The sequence below is a fragment of the Carettochelys insculpta genome, chromosome 6, assembly GCF_033958435.1.
Source record: "Carettochelys insculpta isolate YL-2023 chromosome 6, ASM3395843v1, whole genome shotgun sequence".
NCBI classification, from domain to species: Eukaryota; Metazoa; Chordata; order Testudines; family Carettochelyidae; genus Carettochelys; species Carettochelys insculpta.
Window position 1 is genome coordinate 45223022 of NC_134142.1, and position 20765 is coordinate 45243786.

At 43.2% G+C, this 20765-nt stretch overlaps 1 protein-coding gene across 1 annotated transcript in view; it reads right to left on the minus strand.

Moving 5' to 3' along the window:
• Nucleotides 1-2885: 2885 nt before the first annotated feature.
• TTC6 (tetratricopeptide repeat domain 6) overlaps nt 2886-20765 on the minus strand; it is a 108872-nt gene continuing 90992 nt past the window's right edge. The window contains exons 28-34 of the mRNA XM_074997534.1: nt 18673-18792; nt 12311-12384; nt 9996-10206; nt 7850-8002; nt 7430-7600; nt 6106-6331; nt 2886-3316 (exon numbers count right to left, since the gene is read on the minus strand). Of these exons, the coding sequence (XP_074853635.1) occupies nt 3180-3316; nt 6106-6331; nt 7430-7600; nt 7850-8002; nt 9996-10206; nt 12311-12384; nt 18673-18792 (1092 nt within the window). The 3' untranslated portion in view covers nt 2886-3179. The remainder of the gene's footprint in view (nt 3317-6105; nt 6332-7429; nt 7601-7849; nt 8003-9995; nt 10207-12310; nt 12385-18672; nt 18793-20765) is intronic.

Sequence of the window (20765 nt, forward strand, 5' to 3'; positions counted from 1 at the left end):
AACATCGACGTTGCGCAGCACCACATCGAAATAGGCGCAGCGAGGGAACGTCTACACGCCACAGTAGCACACATCGAAATAAGGGTGCCAGGCACAGCTGCAGACATGGTCACAGGGCGGACTCAACAGCCAGCCGCTCCCTTAAAGGGCCCCTCCCAGACACACTTGCACTAAACAGCACAAGATACACAGAGCCGACAACGAGTTGCAGACCCTGTGCATGCAGCATGAATCCCCCGCTGCAGCAGCAGCAGCCAGAAGCCCTGGGCTAAGGGCTGCTGCACACAGTGACCATAGAGCCCCGCAGGGGCTCGAGAGAGAGCGTCTCTCAACCCCGCAGCTGATGGCTGCCATGGAGGATCCCACAATTTCGACGTTGCGGGACGCGGATTGTCTACACGGTCCCTACTTCAACGTTGAACGTGGTGCTGCTGCCAGCTCTGTGGGCCAGAAGAAAAGGCTCCATGTGCCACATGTTGGACATCCCTGACTATCCACTCATATTATATCAGACTTTTCAAGAGCTGTTCTGCACAGGGAGAGAGGCAGACAACAGTGGGGTTTGCTGAATAGGGATGTACTAAAGCATAAACTTAAATGCTTTGGTGAACTGTGGCATTAGCTGTGATGTTTTGTACTTCTCTACACCAATGAGAGTTTGTTTTGCAAAAATATATTTCAAAATTGAGAATTTCATAAAGTGAGAATTTTAATAGTGCAACAGTGTGACACCTACCAAAAGCTAGAAAAGAGAGCTATAACAACAGTTGGTCATCACTATGTCACATTGGCTAAACACAGATTGCTTAGTTAAGAGAAAAAGCAAATTAAAAATCTTTAGGCAGAAATAAATGGTGAATAGGATTGAATGAAATATTCAAAAAAAGGGACGATCTTCAGGAAAAGTAATTTTGACATTTTTACTCTGACGACAGCAATGAGAAATTTACAGGGAGTTGCCAGTATTTGAAAAAGAAACTGTGTGACCCATTAAATAATTCAAGTTATGTCAATTATCTTTTTCATTAAGAATGTTAATGTACATTATTTCCTTTCCATTGAATGATTTATTTTACATAGAGAAGACTAGGTAATTATTATAATGAACCAGCATTTTATTATCGGCTTCACAGTGACAGCTCCTTTCTTAACACAGTAAAGTCTCAACATTTGCAAGCGTTCCGTGTTCAGAACCCTCATGAATGTTGATTTTTGGGAATATGGGTGGGGAGCCGGTGCCCGGGGCCCCAGTGGCTGCCAGCGCTTGTGCCTGAAGCCCCAGGGAAGCAGCAGCTCACAGCGCTCACTGCCTGGAGCCCTGGAGGAAGTGGTGGTTGCCAGTGCTCCTGCCCAGGACCCTCAGGAAAGCAGCAACTGACAGTGCTCCTGCCCGAGGAGAAGCAGCCATTCAGCCACTCACGAATCATTGAATTCATCAACATTACATTCGCAAACCATGAAAATATTTCAGGAGGAAAATTGATGGCACTTTATGGTTAAGGTGGAAGTTTTCAAAGGCACAAATGGAAGGTAGATGCCTAATTCCCAAAGATTTTCAGTGAAAGTCAGGTTGACTAACGGCTATTTGTGTCACTAAAAATACCCCCTCTCCCCATTCTTGTGAGACTGCTAAAGATTTCCATGCCGAATGATTGCTAATTTTCTATTCTGTTCTGCACAGGTTCTTCTCCCATTCACAACACAGTAGTGTCTGAGCACCTATCTTTACAGAACATAGTGGTACATTACAACTAGATAGAGACCAAATTTGAGAGTTTTAAAGTATGGGGCTGGGAGCTGGCTTTTTTTGTTTAATTCCTTTTCATATGGTTTTATACCCTAAGTCTCAGTTTGAATGAACATTATCAAAGCAAAATTCTGTTGTACTAACTTCTATAGCTCAAAACTAAGATGTGCTAAATACATGCTGATTGTAATGCATGTAAGTGAAATGCATTTCTTGTCAGTTTTTTATTTTGTGTATTTAAATGGGGGATGAGAAGAATGCTTGAGTTGATCAGCAGGTGATGATAATCCCTGGGTCCTGTGAAAAAGAGGAAGGAAGGTCCTGGTTTGGCTGCTCTGGAACTTTGCCCCATACTGTCCCTGCTCATAATGCTTACAGAAATTGCCTGTGTGGGGGTGGGTGAGGGGAGGTGGGGAGGACCAGAAAAGGCCAGTTTTCTCTGCTTCCTTCTGCTGACCATTTTTTGGACTATAGGGGGAATGAAGAGCTGACTGGCACGCACACACCGCTGTCCTCAACAGCATGCAGCAGTCATCCTATTGCCATTGCTGCTTTGTTCTTCTGAGGGAAATGAAATTCAAACCATATACAAGACTGCAGTGGGTCTGGCTAGATCACCAGCAGCATTATGGAGGGCTGTAATTAGGTTAGTGAAGAGAAAGAACAGCAATTTAAAAACCGTAAATTTAACCAGTGCAGTTTGTGAGTTTTGCTGCAATTTATAGCTGGTGTCCAGTGTACGTAAGAAGCGCAAAAGATTCAGCTCTCAGTCAAACGTGTGAGAGGCACAAAAGGTGGACTATATTAACCTAAGGTAGAAAAGAAGGTACATCTCATGATCATGCTCATTCCCTCTCCCTGGAACAGAGAGAGAAGAAGAGGTGGGTTGAAACCTAGAGGGTTGAACAAAAAGAGGCCTACCCTAAATATTAGTTATTTTGACATATAATGTCACATTGGACCCAAGTAAATAACCGGTGTTTGGGGTTGCTTGCTCCCCTCCTCCATCATAGTTAATAAAGATGAGGCCTTCCACATTGATATTTATTCCTTTGTTTATGTTCTGTTCTCCAAATGCCATTTGGTACCAATGAATAAAGAAAACCTGACATTCTCTTTGTGAAATTATGTATTTAATGTTAGCATTCTGTTATAAATCTCTGTTCAATTTTGCACTGAATCAAGCAATGAAATTATGCAGGAAGATAACATAAGCACAGAGTTCATCTAAAAAAGGAAGATGAATTCTTACAGGATTAACAATTTTTTCCTCCTATACAAAACTAACCTTTTGTACCAAGCCTAGTGCAAACATAATACATTCCTCTAAATAGTAATTGAGATATTAAACAAATATCTCTCATTTTAAATAAGACAAATCTCTGTAAATAGACCTAACTTGTGACCATGTTTTGCAGGAACTTGAACCTTTTCATATTGCATCCATCATTTCTTGAATGGTGATTGCTTGCTTATAATCAGCAATAGCTTCTTCATTGAAACCCATTTTACCACGAATATCAGCTCTAAGTTTATACATCAATGCATCATTAGGTTGAATGGACAATGCTGTACAAATGAAAAATAAATGTTTAAGTATTTTTACATTTCAAAAGATCATCATCATCATCATCATAAAAGGACTTGCTTTAAAAGCCCATCTAAAAGTTGAGACAAAAACCACATTCTCAATAGGAAATTGATATCATTTGTATAGTGGGAGCTAAGTAATTTTGTTAAGATATTTACACTCTTACTAACTCATTTTGACTCTCCTTTTGATGTCAGATAACATCATGGCATGTTTATAAATCTGATTCTAGCAACTGCTGAAGCATCAGAAGTCAGATTCTTCTTTCCAAATCAGGTTTAACATTAAAACAAAATTTAAGGAGTAGAAAACCATTATCAATCTATCCCTTTGTGCCAGCAATGCACGTTATCAGAGTCATCAGTGAGCCTCTGCCACATGAGCTAACAGCCAACTGGTTTTTAGCTAAAGTTATAGAGCACATTTCATGCTCCCTCTCAATGGTCTCAGTGCACCTGGATTACATACTTCCCACAGCTGAGGAAGAACATCCTGAGCTTCAGAGACCTTCCAGCAGTTCAACCACACTCTTGTAACACCAATAGACTTGGGTCATCAGCCAGCAGGCTTCAACCTGGGACTAAAGACATGAGCCTCTACCATGTGAGCCTAAAGCCAACTGGATCATAGCATGGCTGTAAAGCAGACTTCAGAGCATCTGGACAATTATTATACAAAGGTAATTAAATAAATGTGGTCAAGTGTGTAATCTGTTGTTTAAAGTGTCTAGTTCCAAACAAACTCCCTACTTTATGGTAATCAATTTCCTAAATATGCTATCACATTTATGTTTCTCTGACATAATGAAAATCTACTTTTAATGGGGAAAAATCACAGTGAAAGTAAGGAATTTTATGCATCTTCATTTAAATCATACTTTTACATAATTAAAACAAACTTACATTGCAAGAGTGCACTGGTTAACTTCTCAGTTACACTTGATCATATTCATTATTGATGGAAAAAAATTTGGACTTACAATCAACTATTAATTGGTTCAATATACAGACAACAGAATAATAATCTGATGAAGTGAGTCTGTGCTCACGAAAGCTCATGCTCAAAACTTTTCTGTTAGTCTATAAGGTGCCACAGGACCCTTCGTTGCTGTTACAGATCCAGACTAACACAGCTACCCCTCCGATACTTGACAAAATAATAATGATAATCAAATTTATATAGGCCTGTGACTCACAGACTTTGCTATCAAAATCCAGCAAAATAACTGCATCTGAGGAACAATCAAACAACCTGATCATGGCTATGGTAACTGAGCTGGAAAGACAGCAATTGAATCTGTGGTGCTTGAAGATCAATAGTAAGAGCAGTGATTGTAATCACAGCTGGAGATGGACAGGAAGAATCTTGTCTCAGTTGATTTGAACTTTTGTTTGATTGCAGTGGAGGGGCAAAGGTTCCTACTGGTACACCTTTTCTTTGTACTGAACAATGTTTTGTAAGTTATGTGAGCAGATGATCAATACTGAAGAGTTCAGAACTGTGCTGAAGTGTTCATTATTACCTACTCAGGTATTACTGCTTTAGTCAATTTTAGATGAAGATTTTAAAAAAAATCATTTTATAATATATACAGGGAGCAAGTTTCAGAAATCCCATATTTGTGTGTTCAAACCAGTTAAGTGTATTGCTGTTTGCACGTTCCCCTTAGCATACACACATGCCCGCTGAGTCTGTAAGTGTAGCTTACATATTTTTGCTACAACTAACTTTAAAAATCTAGCTCAATGTTCAGCTGCTATGGTATATATTATATAATCATGCATTTTCTTCTAATCAGTAATTAGAAATAAACAGATAATTCAATTTTTTGGTTTGGTGGTTGAGCTGAACCCTCATCTCTCCCTCGGAAAAAAAAAAGAGTCAAACCATAACAAACATTTTTAAATCAAAATAATCCTTCCCAAATAATGCCCCCCCCATAATATTCTGGCTTTTAGTTTTCCATTTTGACTTTATTTGGGTTATAATCCTTTTGGGGGGATTTTTAAATATATTGAGAAAAATTCAAAATAAGGTTTTGTTTATAAACAAGAAGCAAAATCTGTAATTTTGAAGACAGTGAAGAGAGACATTTAGACTTTTTCAAAAAAGATTTTTTTCTGGTCAAAACCATTAGTCAAACTCAACTCAAATTCACAAATAAATTCAGTGTCACCTAAGCAGCATTTTTTGGCAAATAAAATGATTTGTCCAAAAAAAAATTGCCCAGCTCTCCACTTTAGTCTTCATTACAACAACAACAATCATTTTTATCTGGCATTTTCATTACATTTTCCTACCTCACTTTTCAGTCTTATTGCTATATCTATAGAGGTCATAATTTAAATAAATTTATTAAAAACATACATTGAAATAGTTTTCAGCACTTTGGCTGTGGCCACATTTGGCCAAAATTTCAATAGGGCCATGCTAATGGCCAAATTGGAGAATACTAATGAGGCTTTGAAATGAATGTTCAACACCTCTTTAGCATGCTGCCGGTGGCAGCACTTCAAAAGTGCCACGTTTCAATCACATGCAGCTCATCTACATAGGATGATAGGAATATGGGGATTTCTATGTTTGCAGGGTCCTTTCGAAAAGGGCCCCTTGTAGATGAGCCACGCGCAATTGAAACACAGCACTTTTGAAGTGCCATGGCCAGTAGCATGCTAATGAACTGTGAAATAGAGCCAAAATAATCTGTTCTTGTTATAACAAACTATGTCACCAAGTGTAATCATATCAGGTACCTAATAAAAAGTACCTGTTGAAATATCCTTCTCAGCTAGCTCATATTGCTTTAATGTTCTGTAGAGGTTTGCTCTGTTAAAATACACTGCTGCGGAGAAAGGGCAGAGACAAATTGCTTTTTCAAAATCTTCTTTTGCTTCTTCAATCTTTCGTAATAATGTATTTGTTATAGCTCGATTCAGGACTGCCGATTCATTCCTTGGGTCAAGTTGCAATACCTTAGAATAGTAGAAATTAGCCTGTAAAATACACAAAACAAAGTTATGATGCACTATGTAAACTTCTGAAATGCTGTATGTATTTTAAATTGTTTTAACAATCAAGGTAGCTGAAAACCTCTGAGTTTAAGCAAGAATGACAAGGCTGCAGCAAGGATCTTAAAGAAGAAAACTCTACCCACTCTCCTAATGGAATGACTTACTATTAATTAATAGTAGTGTTATGGTAACACCCGGAGGCTTCTATCAGGATTGCATTCCTACCTGGAACTGCCACCTTCCAATGGGTGGTAACTGGACCCCAAAGCCCTGCCCCCTGCTCTTCAGCTTCCTTTAAGACCTCATATAAGCGCTGCCTTTTCCCTCAAGGCCGCAGTCTTGCTCTGCCTCTTCCACACCAGATTTTGTTTAAAAGGATGTTAAAACTTATTAATTGGCACCCAGATATACAAGCCAAAATTAGACTGTCCAGATGAAAACCAGACAGGTAACAACCCTATTCCCACTAGAGGCTGTTCAGAGAGCATGAAATGATCCTTGCCTTCAAAGAGTTTACTAGACCAAAGCAAGGGGAACTTTGGTGTTTGATTACCTCAGACTCTGGGTGAAAATCTTGCTTAGTAGTAAAAGCATAGGCCTTTGAGACAAGAGAGTTGGGTTCTACACTGTCACCGAATTAATGTGTGAACAAGGACAATTATTTGACTTCTCTTTGCCTTCAAGGCAAAAATTACAGAAGCACTTGACTGATTTAGGAGCCTAAATTTCATTAAAAGGCAGTGAGATTTAGATGCCTAAAATGTTTAGTAAGTTTTGAAGATTTCACCTCACCACCCCCCCAGCCCCCGTTGTAAAATCCCCTGTTGTAAGTCTTTCATCATAAATATTTGAGAAGCACTTTGAGATCATTAGATAAAACTGACAGTAACAGAACACAGAAGTATTATGCATTACCCCTATATATTAAATTACACTCTATCAGAGTATAAATGATTAAATTAAATGTAAAAAGATTCAAGCAATATCACACATTTATAAACTAATTTGTATCAATTACATTATTCCTTAGACAAGAAAAAGTGTTATGAGAATGTTATGAAAACAGAACATAAGACCTACCTGTGAAAACTGCCTGTGATGAAAGTAGATATTTGCTGCATTAAAATAGGCTAAAGCATAGCCAGGATTGATGGTAACTGCTTGCTGATAATCTTTCATAGCAGAGTTTAAGTGACCCATAAACTGATTAATGACACCTCGGTTTGTAAGCAGCTGAGCATTGGTAGTGAGCTGAAATGTAATATATTAAAATAATATACACATACATATAAAAATAATATACACATTCCTATTTGAACAAAGTGCACATTTCTACATGAATAATACAACCCTTTTTGTTAAAGGAAATGTATAATAATAGAAAGCACTTCCTCATCTAGCCCATTATTCATAAAAAGTTCTTTTAAATTTGTGTGAGTTATTCAGTGGTCTAATAATAGCAGGTACATATTTGTACATAATCTGAAAACACGTATTTACCTTTAGTGCTGCATTTGCATCCTGAAATGCAGCAAAAGTATCACCCATCTGAAGACAGACCACAGCTCGTCCATCATAGGCAACATGGCATTTTGGATCAATATCAATGGCAATTGTAAATTGATTCCAAGCTTTCTGAAACTTTCCAAGGGCCTAAAATGAGTTTTAATATATGAATAGCATTAAATAAATTATAATTTGTTTATAAATTATTATACAGATGGCCATATTTTCAAAAACTATATGCATGTGGGAAAATTGCACATGCTCACATGCCCCCATGTTGGCATAATCAGGTATTTAATTTTGTAAACAAATTGGGAAAAATGCATGGAAACAGCTAGTTACAGATCCACGTGCCAAATGCATCAGCAATTACTTCATTTAGATGCTGCCATTGCAGGAACTGCCAAGCAATTTATACCCCAACTTCTGGCCTCAAGTTTTAAATGTCTGTCTCTGCATGATGATACAGTGAAGACTCATTTCTAAGCACCTGCCTTCCCACAATAATAATCAGAATGTCTTGGTGTCAAGTATCAGAGGGGTAGCCATGTTAGGCTAGATCTGTAACAGCAACGAAGGGTCCTGTGGCACCTTATAGACTAACAGAAAAGTTTTGAGCACGAGCTTTCATGAGCACAGACTCACTTCATCAGATGCACTTGGTGTGACTCTCTTTCCCTCAAGATATTAAAACAACAACAATACTAATACTTGGTTTTGGATAGCATTTAACCTAAGTCAGACAAACCTTGAGAGCACCACTCACTAAATACAAGAGAAATACCAGCACAATTGATCAAAACAGTATATAAAGCACAGGAATTGTGTTAGACAATTCCAACAGCAACAATATCTCATTTTCATTTACTTGTGAAAATTGACTTTCTAAACGTTCATAGACAAGTGATCTGATATTATCCATACACAGGCTGAAAGTAGGCCCAGACTGACTGGTTCTGGTGGAGTGAGACATATGAGACAAAGAAGGGGATGCAGATATAAATGGGGCAGGATAAGCTGTTGAGTGAGGGGGAACAGAATGACGTGAGGAAAGTACATTGCTAGACCTCACATGTTCAGGTTCTGACGACTGATTCACAGGTGCACTAACATTCTACCTTGGAAGACATGGATTTGAATTTTGATGAAGTGCAAATAAGTTTGACAATCTGATCTGGTTTTCTGAGAAACAGTCACACAATTTAGATCCATTCAGCAGAAGCAGAACTCTGTTGTTCAGAGACTTCCTTGTATGACTGAATGGCAGAAGAGCTGTTTGGGAAGACTGATAACAACACTCAGCACTTAGTGCTTTAAAAAGCACAGTGCAAACATTAATTAATTAGCATTAAAACACATTGGCAAAGCTGCGTGAGGAAAAATTCACACACACCCTACCCAAGTAAGCCTGATGCAGGCTGATAAAATTAGTCTCCCATTTACACAGGCAGGAGATAAACTCACAGCTTTGTTGAAAAGAGTTTTTAAAAAAATGGATGTAACAAAGCACAAGTAACAATGTTGTAAAATCACAGGAATTAGAGAAGAGAAAAACATACAATATGTCATTTAATTTGCTAATGCAAGATTGTTCTTGTTGGTGTATAGCTAGATGGTTTTCCAATTTCATTATATACAAACCCTATTTGAAAGGGCTTAATGCATTTGTTAACATTTTGGACTGACTTAACATTCGAGATTATCTTTGTACATAGATTCACCAGAAATAATTAGGTAACTTTATTTAGCATTCTGATGCCTTGTGTTAGTTAAGTACAATCCCATACAAGGCATTTGGGCATGGTTACCAATACCACTCTATTTCTCGCTGGGCTGACTAAGATGAAGTCTCTTGATACTCAGTGGATCCATGAATCAAGCAAAATGCAGCACAGAAATTTCAAAGGGAATTACAGCCTTTCACTTTAATTGAAAAGAATAGTTCAAGAGAGTAGGGGGAAATAGGAGAGTAATATCATACAAGTTCCATTAAGGATACAATGATATTATCTGGCTGAAGAGTATATAACTAGTCTGCAGTATTACTATGTATGGAGTATGGACTAAACAATTTTATATATGAAAATGAGTGCTCCCGTTTGTCCTGGGATATTGCATACTATGATTTTTTGTATATTACCTGTAAATTGTATCCCAAGCAAATTCTGGCTTTAACACACTTTGGGTTAAGATGCAGTGCTTTCTGGAAGTCTTTCTGAGCTTGGATACTACCAGCCTCATGACCATATTCCATGTATGAATTTCCTCTTGCAACGTAAGCATCCAGAGATAAGGGATCTTGTTTAAGCACTTTGGTAAATGAATTCACGGCTTCTTCAAACTGCTCAAGTCTAAGAATAAATATACACTTGAAGGTCAGTGTCTTATTTTTTTTTAAAATGGTAATTTTAAATTGATAATTATAGGTGCCAGTTTACAGCTCTAGAGACTTTTTCTCATTTCAACCACTAAATAGGTAGGACTGGCAGTGCACACTTCAACTGTCCTGAGAAAGTACTTTAATCCTGGTTTTCAGGGACAATGGTTAAAAAAAATGAGCATGATTAATTCTCCAGGCAGTCCTTTTCTTGCTTTTGCAGCTGTTAATGCTGTTAGTCTGTGCATTTGTAAACATCTATGGTGTAATCCTGTTTTCAGTACAGTCAATGGGCAAAATTCCCATTGATTTTGGTGGAGCCAAGGTATGAATTTAGAGTGTGAGAACTTCCGAATTCTACCACAAGACAGATAAAGGCAAAAAACGTGACATCTGAGAAGGTGCACTCCGGGATAGAGCCCTGAGCAGACACAAAATTTGTATCCTCATCTGGACCCATATCTGCAAAAGTGAGCCATGAGTATCTGCACTGATATCTGTGGATGCAGTTACCTGAAGATATAAGTCAGACAGCCACAAATTTGCAAGATTCTAGATACAAAATTTGTATCCACATCTGCAAAAATGAGCTGCGTATATGCACAAAAATTAGCACATATTCAGCATTGCAGGACTCTACAGATAGAGACTGCAAAAGGTAAAAATGTATTCTCATATGATGACACAAATAAATGAATTTTAAAGGGATCAAGCATGCAAACAATCTGTGCATGGAACTCTAATTTATGTCGAAAGCTCTTTTATGTATGGAGGTCAGAATTGTACTAAGTGTGTATAGTTGTAGAAGATACATTTGAAGTCCATGTTCTACCAAAAGCACAGACTGACTTCTTTACTACACAGAAACCCCTCTAACAGATGTGGCTAAAATGCAACTACAAGGATTCAAGACAGGGATTGTGCTACAAATTTAAATAATTTTTAAAATTAAAATAAGTTTTAAACCAATGGTACCAGTCTCTGAAATGGCCCTCTGACCACTCATGTAAGCTCGAAGGAGGGGAACTCCCTGATTACAGTTATAGGGTCAGTCCCAAGACACAATTTAGAACAGCTTTTAATTTGCATTAGCTGATGAGAAGCTCTTTTGGAAGTTGAGCATCTCTGAGCCATAGGGACTCCCATAATCATTGGAATACCCCAGTCATACCCACTGCATCTGGACACTCCAGAAAACTTAGTGCAACTGTGTCAGCTGTATGCCCTTGCAGGACTCCCAAAACACAAAGATAATCAGGGAGCCAGTTATATCCAGACAGCCCCAATAATCAGCCACATCCAGGCAAAACTCTTGATGATAGGTGTTAAATATGCCCACGCAAAGACTGCCTATACACCACGCAGACATTAAAGTGATACGTGCTACAGAAAACCCTAGAATACAATAGATAAGAGTAAACGTACAAGTTCATCAATCAACACCCCATTGCAACCTACCTTCGTTTCCACATTAAAAATAGATTTCTCATTCTTATAGGTTATCACTATGATAAAAAGAGAATAATCTAAGTGTACACTCTAATACCACTAAATTATATACTTTTAAAATGCTTAATGGGTTTACTTCAAGCTTTCAGAATATCCTTCTGCTAGCTGAGAAGAGATATGAAAATTTCAAGTGAAAATGTCAGCAATGGGTTTGTAAAAAGGAAGGACCACAGACTTAAAATGGAAATTGTGTCCCTACTAGCATTATGAAGACACTAACATGGCATCATAATTACTTAAAAGCCCTTCCCCAGATGGACATTACTGGCTCTGCTCTATCTCCTCTCTACCTTTCATTTTATTTCACCTCTCTTGGGTGTCTTCTTAGCTTTACTTTTTTTCTGTCTTACTCCCCCACTCTCCCGCACTCCTATGAACATCTTATTGCTAGGTAATGTGAGACTAGAACATCAATGGGAAATCTGATAAACATCTGTTCATCTCTCTTTTTCCTTTTCCCTTATCCAGTCCTCAGTGGGACTATTATCAAAAGATACACTGGAACATGATCCTGCTCTCCCTCTATTTCACTTCTCCTATCCTATGTTATACTAAACTACATGTCATACCTATGGTAGCAGATTCCAATAGCTTGGTAGAGCTCACTGTGACTTGGATTACTTAATGAAGCCTCTTTAAAGTCCTGAAAAAAAAAGGACACTCAATTACATATGTTTGTATTGTTTAGTATCACTTCAAGAATATGACCTTAGCAAATCTATTTCATTTCAACATGGGGATGAAATATAAACAAGAACACAGTATGTTTTCAGTAGAATTGGGAAGTTAATGCACTAACTGTTTTCCATTCCACATTTAAGGCTCAGGACCTTGGGAGAGCATAGCCTTTCTAGTAGGGATCTGAAAGGTTAGCTGGCTGGGGCTGGGACAGCTCCCAACCTACCACAGAGAGGGGGTTGCTCCAGCCCCACAGGGCCCACCGCAGACAGTGGCAGCCCTGGCCGCCTGGAACAGCGCCTGTCCAGAGTGAGCCCAATCATGTCCTCTCTCTGAAGCAGTACCTGACCGCAGCAGGCACGTCGCAGCAAGGGCTGCTCTGGCCAGGCAGCCATGGTGGGGGCCTTTGCTTCAGCTCGGCAGAACTGGGGCAGTGCTCCCTTCCCACTCTCTCCCTCCTTAATCAATTAATCAGTTAAACATCACATTAACAAATTAATAGGATTTTACATCTCTACCTTCTAGTCAGACAATACATTTGATGTCTGGGTATTTCATATAGAGCTGGATGCAATATTAATTCCAGTGTTTTTATAAAAACACCTAAGAAATTGCAATGAAATACACCTATGAAATGGTATATTATTTTCTTATACACAATCTCATTTAAAAGTCAGTAATAAAAACATAATCCCTTTTCATTCCCTTCTACTACTGTATTTGGAAACAAGTAAACTATATTACCACGTGAACACTTGCTCTAATGCGCAGGTGACACTGTAAACAAGAAGCACGCAGCATTATCTCCTGCAAATTGTAACTAAACTTGTTTGTCTGAGTGAGTGGCTGAATAAGATGTAGGATTGAGTGGACTTGTAGGCACTGAAGTTTTACGTTGTTCTATTACTAAATTAAACTTTTGGTTCATAATTTTACATTTATAGGTTCAACATGGATGATAAAACATATGCAAGTCCCTGTTCTCCTTTCAGGAGCCCGCACATGCCAAAATATTTACCACCTGAATCTTTCTATTGAGCCTCTTCAATTTGTTATATTTTGCGGCATAAGACAAAGGCCTATCCAGTAATTGTTCTGGTTCAGCAATTCCTATGCAAGGCCTAGCAAGCGTGAAGAAATTTTTAAGGCATTTCTAATGAGATATATCTGGGTCTTCACACATGTAACTATTACCGTTTGTGCATATATCTTTGAAACAAATCAAATTTTGTGGAGTGCCCATGCTGAAATCATTGCTACCACACAAACAAAAATTTAAAGCCTAAAGTTACCCATCCGAAATGAAAACATAAACATTACCAAAAATACTATTTCTTTTAAGTCATAATAAATAAAGGCTTTTGAGAAATTATATTTTTAAGAATGAAGAAAAGGTATCTGTGAGACTATTTAATGCTTAGAATTCAGTCCTGCTATTTGTTTCCAGGCATAACTACCAATGTATTAGAGAGAAGTCTAGATAATGGATCAATGACAAGACTGCAATTCTTTTCTGCAATCTGGAAGGAAAAACAAAACAAAACAGGACTTGTATCATCTGTAATGTCAACCAGGAATGGTCATTTCTCCTTGTGCAGAGAGAATGTAAACCACAAACAAATCAAAATCCTCCATTCACTTGCATAAACAGAAAATGACTATTCAAGGTGCAAGACAGTGAAGGCAGACCTTTGCATTTTATATTAACGTAAACCTTGAATATTTTGATCTTGGTTCTTATTTACACTGAGGCCATATTATATGACTCTGGCCAGGCCACATCTACACTAGCCAGCTACTTCTAAGTAGTGGACACAAGTACTTCCAAAGTCAAAATAGTGCGTGTTGCATCTACACATGCCGTGAACTACTTCGAAGTTGAAATCAACATTAGGTGGCAAGATGTCGAAATCGCTATTCCTATCAGAAGATGGGAATAGCTCCCTACTTCAAAGTTAAATGTCGAAGCAGGGAGTGTGTAGACGCTTCACATTCCGCTACTTTGGAAGAGTGGGGCCCTCTATGGTGGCAATCAGCTGAGGGGTTGAGACTTGCTGTCCAGCCCCTGCAGGGCTCTATGATCACCATGCGCAGCAGCCCTTAAAGCACCATGGACCCAGATATCCTGTGGCATGAAGCTGAGAGCGTGCAGGCAGCAGCACATGCATGTGGCAGCCCTGCACGCCCTCCACAGACCCCGAACCATACACCCAGCGCCATGGCATTCAGCCAGCCCCCAGAGCACCCCTAGGGCTCCCCCGCCCCAAGGGGACACAGGCACCCCCAGCAGCCAAATGGGGGGGGGGCCCTCCTGGACAGAGGCCAAGCTCCGAGACCTGCTGGGGCTCTGGGGTGAGGAGGAGGCGCTCCACCTGATGGAGAGCAAGCGGTGGAACGCGGAAGTGTTCGCCCAACTGGCCGAGGGCCTGGCCACCCAGGGTCACCCTCCCTGCACTCCAGAGCACGTCCGGAGCAAGGTGAAGGAGTTGTGGCAGGGCTGTGCCCGGGCCTGGGACTTGGCCAGCTGGTCTGAGGCTGCCCCACCACTTGCCCCTATTACAGAGAGCTAGGGCCATCCTGGACCCCCAGGACACCTCCTCCCCCTGGCCACTGTGGCCAAGGAGTCCCAGCAGGCCTCAGAGCTAGAGGTCAGCCCTGCACCCTGGGGCCCACCCGAGGAGCCATCCCTTGGGACCACCAGGGAGGGGTCCAGCAGCGAGGTGTGGGGGTCTCCACATTGACTTCCCCGAGCACCAGCCAGGCATCCGCCTACCAGGTTTCCCCGACCACAGCAGTGGCTGGTCAGGTACATACCTCACAGGGCACACACCCCCAGGCCACAGGGTGGGGGCACTAGACATGACCGGGGCCCCAAACACACCCAGCAGACCCAACCCACAACTGCTCAGCCACGGCTTGGTCCCAGGATGGCAGCATGGCCATCAGTGCCTGTCAGCACCCACACCCACGGACAGTGTCATGCCCCAACCCCAGGGGGCATGCAATGGGGCCACCAACAGGGACACCACACCCACAGACAGGGGACGGCAACCCAGCACCCAAGGGAGGACAGAGGCTTGGGCCAGGGCACAGTACTAACAGACTTCCCCTCCCTCTCTCTCCCTCCCTTTCCGCAGCCGCACCATTCAAGGCCCCAGGCAGCCAGGCACCCTCCATTGTCCCAGAGAGCCCGCCAGAGGTCAGGCACCACCAGCACCTGGGGACACAACCAAGGCCAGGATGGGCTCACCACTGCCAGACCCAAGGGATGGCTCCGTGGACCCTCAGCTCCTGGTGGCTGTCCAGCAGCAGGTGGAGGTGGCCGAAGAGAGGCTACAATTTGACCGCGAGGAGTCCACCTGGTGCCAGGCAGCATGGCAGGAGTTTATGGGGGTTTTCAGGGACATAGCCGCATCGTTCAGGGAGGCCATGGCCTGGCTCCCCCCCCGCCCCGCACCGCACTGCCCCTCCTGCCACCCTCCCTGCTGCTCCACCCAACACCCCACCTGCTGCCCCACCTGCCAGCCCCACAGGACTGGAACCCCCTGGGGCTGAAGACCAGCCAGGGGAGGCATCCTGGCCCTACCTGCCAGTCCTCCTGGCTCCCAGCCTGCCTTGTCGGGGACTGCAGACAAGTGGGGGGTCCACAACCCAAACCCGCCAGAGGTTGCACCCCTCTACCCCCACCACAGAGTGATGGGCTGACAGCCGAGCCATCCACTGGTCCCCCATATATATAGCTGTCCCCCTATCTGTATATAGTTGTCCCCCCACTTGTATATTAGTTCCAGTTTGTTGTGCACATACCATACCAGACGGTTTTTATCACTTATTCAATAATCCACAGTTTTATTTTTCAAAGAACCCTGTGAGATGTGTGCTTGGTGGATCGTGTGCAGGTGGAGGGGGTGGTGTGCGGGTGGTGGGGGCAGTGTGCGGAAGCCTGCCGGGATGGCCAGGGAGGTACTCAGAGGGCCCCCTGATCAAAATGGGCCCGCAGGGCATTGCGGAGCTTACCCCCTCGTGGTAGGCTTGGTGACTGGGTGTGGCAGACGGCTGGGGGAAGCCCTTGCCGGTGTTGACAGCCCACTCCTGGACGAAGGCCTCCCCCTTGCTCTTGACAATGTTGTGGAGCATGCAGCATGCGCCCACAACCTGAGGGATGCTCTGGAAGCCAACGTCTAGGTGGGCGAGGAGGCACCACTACCGGCCCTTCAATTGGCGGGCATGGTTCAGGCAACCATTGAACCACTCCTAGCTGGCATTGAGGTGGCCAGCATATGGGTGCATAAGCCAGAGCTGGAGGGGGCAGGCCACATCTGCCACAAGGCAGAGGGGCACAGTGCTGTCCCCCAGAGGGATCTCCCTCTGGGGGATGTAGGTCCCACGTCCAGTCAGGGGCATAGGCCCAAGTTCTGGAAGATGTGGGCATCATGTGTACAGCCGGGCCAGCCCACGTAGACATCCTGGAAGCGGCCTGCAGTGGTCCAGGGTGCAGATGGGGATATGGGTCCCATCTAGGGCCCTGAAGCAGTTCAGGAACCCCATGGCAGTGAATCCCGTGATGGCCACGTCCAGGTCCCCGACTTGGACGACCCTCTGGAGCAGCAAGACATTGAGCGCACGGACCACCTGTGGGGAGGGGACACTAGCGGCCATGAGACGTTCAGGGTGCCCCGGTCCCCCCAGGCACCCACCCTGCCCTCCCAGGCACCCACCCTGCCCAGTCCCTCCCTCCCAGGCATCCCCTCTCCTGGGCAACCCCCCACCCAGCCACTCCCTCCCCAGCCACCTCCCTCTGCAGGCCCCCGCCCGGCCCCTCCCTCCCCAGCCCCACACCCAGGGCCCCCTCCATGGCTGCCCACCCCCCAGTAGGTGCATGCCCAGGCCTCCTTACCTCCATGACGACGGTCCCAACTGTGGCCTTTCCCACTCCAAACTGGTGGCCCACAGAGAGGTAGCTGTCTAGAGTGGCCAGCTTCCAGACAGCTACTGTGACCCTCTTCTTGACGGGGAGGGCACGCTGCATCTGGGTGTCCTAGTGCCTCAGTGTGAGGGTGATCCACTAGCTGAGCTCCAGGAAGGTCTGCTGGTGCACACGGAAGTTCTGTAGCCACATGTTGTCATCCCAGTCCCTCATGACCAGCTGCTCCCACAACTCTGAGCTGGTGGGGTAGCTCCAGAGGTGGCAAAGCATCTGTCAGGGGAGGAACAGGGGAGTCCAGTGGTCAGGGGCATCCCTGTCTTCCTCCAGGGAGGGCTCCCCTGCCAGGAGCTGCTGGGCACCCTCCCATGCAGCATCTAGCAGGGCGCTTGCTGCTCAGGTGAGAACCTGAAAGTCTTCCAGGTGCTGCTGCTGCTGATGAGGGTCCACGACTGCTGTGACTCGGTCTTGAGTGTGGCTAGCACTCTGCAGACCTCGTGCTGTGCAGGCTGAGTGTGTCTGGGAGGGGCCCTTTAAAGGAGTGGCTTGCTGTTGCCCTGGAAGGCCAAGTCTCCCCTGTGAGCCTTTCCACAGACTTTCCTGGCCCCTTATTTCAAAGGAGGGGCTCTTGTGTGTGTGGACGCTCTGCTTTTCCATCCAGCGCATCCGCTTTCAATGTTCCCCGTTGCTATTTCAATGGCACCAGCCCTGGAGGATGTGTGGATGATACACGTCAAAGTAGCATATTTCGATGTCATTACTTCGAAATAGACTATTAAGACGTAGTGTCCTCGTGTAGAAGTAGCCTGGAAGGGTAGAGGTGCAGTAAAAAGAGTGTAACTGTCACTTATGCCCATGTTAAGAACTATCTACACCGCCAGATGTGTGTACAGAGGCTATAGTGTTAATGAGAAGTAGGCCTTTAGTACTTTAGGATTTATCTACATTAGAAAAGGTATAGTGACAGAGCTTCTACTCTGCCACAGTAGCACAGATACTTACTTCAATGATGGAAAGGATTTCCGCCCCCACTCCCATCACTGTAGTACATCCACCTCTTTAAGAGGCTGCAGTTAAACTGATGAAAACATTCTTCTGTCAATCTAGCAGTGTTCACACCAGGGTTTAGGTTGGTTTAATTACATTGCATTGGGCATGAAATTTTTCACAGACCTGAGCAATGTAGTTAAGCCAACGTAACTTTGTAGTGCAGGCCTGCCCTTAGAAATATAGCTAAATTTGCATGTTATTCTTTACATTAGTTATATATATATGTCATAAAATAGCCATGAAATGTGGTATGTTGTTTGTTCAAGAAGAATCTTATACCTCTAATGCATTAGAGTAGTCTTCCAGTTCCACATAAACTAATCCCCGGTTAACTAACGCTGGCAACACCATTTCCTTATTAGGTTCAAGAAGAAAAAGAATTCCATAGTCTTTCAAAGCCTAAAAAAATTAAAAATATTTAATTTTACTGAGAAATATACAATGATATTTAAGTTGACAATCTAATGCTCATACCTTATTTTAGGTACCTGAGTAGCCCTATTGATTTCAGTGTGACTCTGCAAATGCTAAAAACACATACTTAAATGTTTACAGGACCAGAGCCAAAATGATAAAAAGGAACGTAAGAGTGTAGTTATTTTCTTCTCATAGTGCTGTCTATTACCTTCGGTGCACACAAAACCCCCCATCTGCAGAATACAGTAGCAAAGAGGTTAAGGCTTTGTCTACACTGCTAAAATGAAAGCACAGCTGAGTGCTTTAAAGCCTGACCACATCATGAGCACTGGGAGAGAGCCCTCCAGGCACTCTATGTAAACCACCTCCAAAAGGGGAGTAGGTAATGGCAATGGAAGCACTTTGTCTCTGAGTAGCAAAGAGAACTTGGGGGAGAAGTTCAGAATAAAGATCTGTAGGCTGGAACAGATATTGGAGAAGCCATAAGGGGTAAAATAAGTATTGCAGGAGTTCAGGGTAGTAAGGATTTGGCACCTTTGGAAGCTATTGTGGTAACATCTCCCTCCAGAGCAAAAAAATCTGCAGAGAGGAAGTAATCAAACAAAAGGCTTTGAGAGGTTGTTGACACCCAAGTCCAACCTCTCTGGAAATGCTATCTTTTTTCCCCAAATGTGGGCCTTCTGCCCCAATTCTGCTCCTCAGAGAAGGACCACAGGGAACCAGGACCACATTGTCCTCACACGATAGAAATGGGCTCAAGTATTTACAATTCTCTTTCTTGCCTTAATCAGGTCCTGTTCTGCATCTACACTCCCTTTCTTTCCTCTACCTTTCTGACCCCTTCTGCAAAATTGTAGAATTAAAGCCACTATATGCTTCTAATAGTAGGATAGCAACAAATGAAGATTCAGATAATCAGAGGACAGAAGTACTACCATCATCTGATACCTAATACTAGGGTGGGTGACTGTCTCACTAGTAGTACTAATAGCAAATCCTTCTGGCATCCCAAAAGCCAAATATATACACATCACAACAGAAATGCAAAAGTCTACAGAACACTACGTCCTGAAATAAGTAGAGCCCTGCATGGATATAAAATGAACCCAACAAATGTTAGTCTTATAAGGGCAGATTTTCAGCTTTTCCTTCATTGAGTACGCTTGTTGTCATGTATACACCCAAATGTGGTATGCAGAGCTTCAACGTACAGCAAATGCAGTTGTAAATGACTGTCAGTGCAAAAATTAAAGCTTGCTAATAACGTTCAGAAACAGTGTATTAGCATTTTTCAACAACTGTGTGTGGCAAGGCTAGGCAGGCTCCTGGGCTCCAGGCCTCTATTTAGTCCACTCTCTCACAGGCCAGACACCATTGACCTTCTTGAGGAGGGGGAAGCAGGGGAGATAGTGGTCTGGGAGGAACCCGGGCCCCACCCACTTGTTCCGGGTTCCAGCCCAAGGACCCTGTGTGGCTGCTGGTGGTGGGGGAGGGCTCCCCTCGTTACAAATACCACAGCTCTTCCCTGGGCCACTTCCCCAGACAATTCCTTTCCCCCATACCTCCTCCAGGTAGTGGCAGTGGTAGTAGCAGCAGCAGGCGATTCCCCCTCCTGGTTTGGCTCATCCTGTGTGTTCAGCCTGCTTGGCCTTACTCCAAATCTCAGGTCTCCTGGGCAGGGGCTTTAGCCCCTTGTGGCTGAACACTCCTCTCCTTCTTTTGCTGCCTCTAGAAAACTTGCTTTGCTTTTTTCCACTCTGCTCCTCCCCTCTCTCTCCCCTGCCTACTGGGCAAGGGCTCTTTTAAAAGCAGCCTTAAGTGGGACCAGCTGGCCCCAATTGACCCAGGGTGTCTTCCTCCCCAGGTGCTCACACTCTGCTTGTTTTCCTGCCCTGCTTTTCCCTCTTGTTCTTACCCCCTCCCACTCTCACCTTGTCACATGTGTAATTATGTGC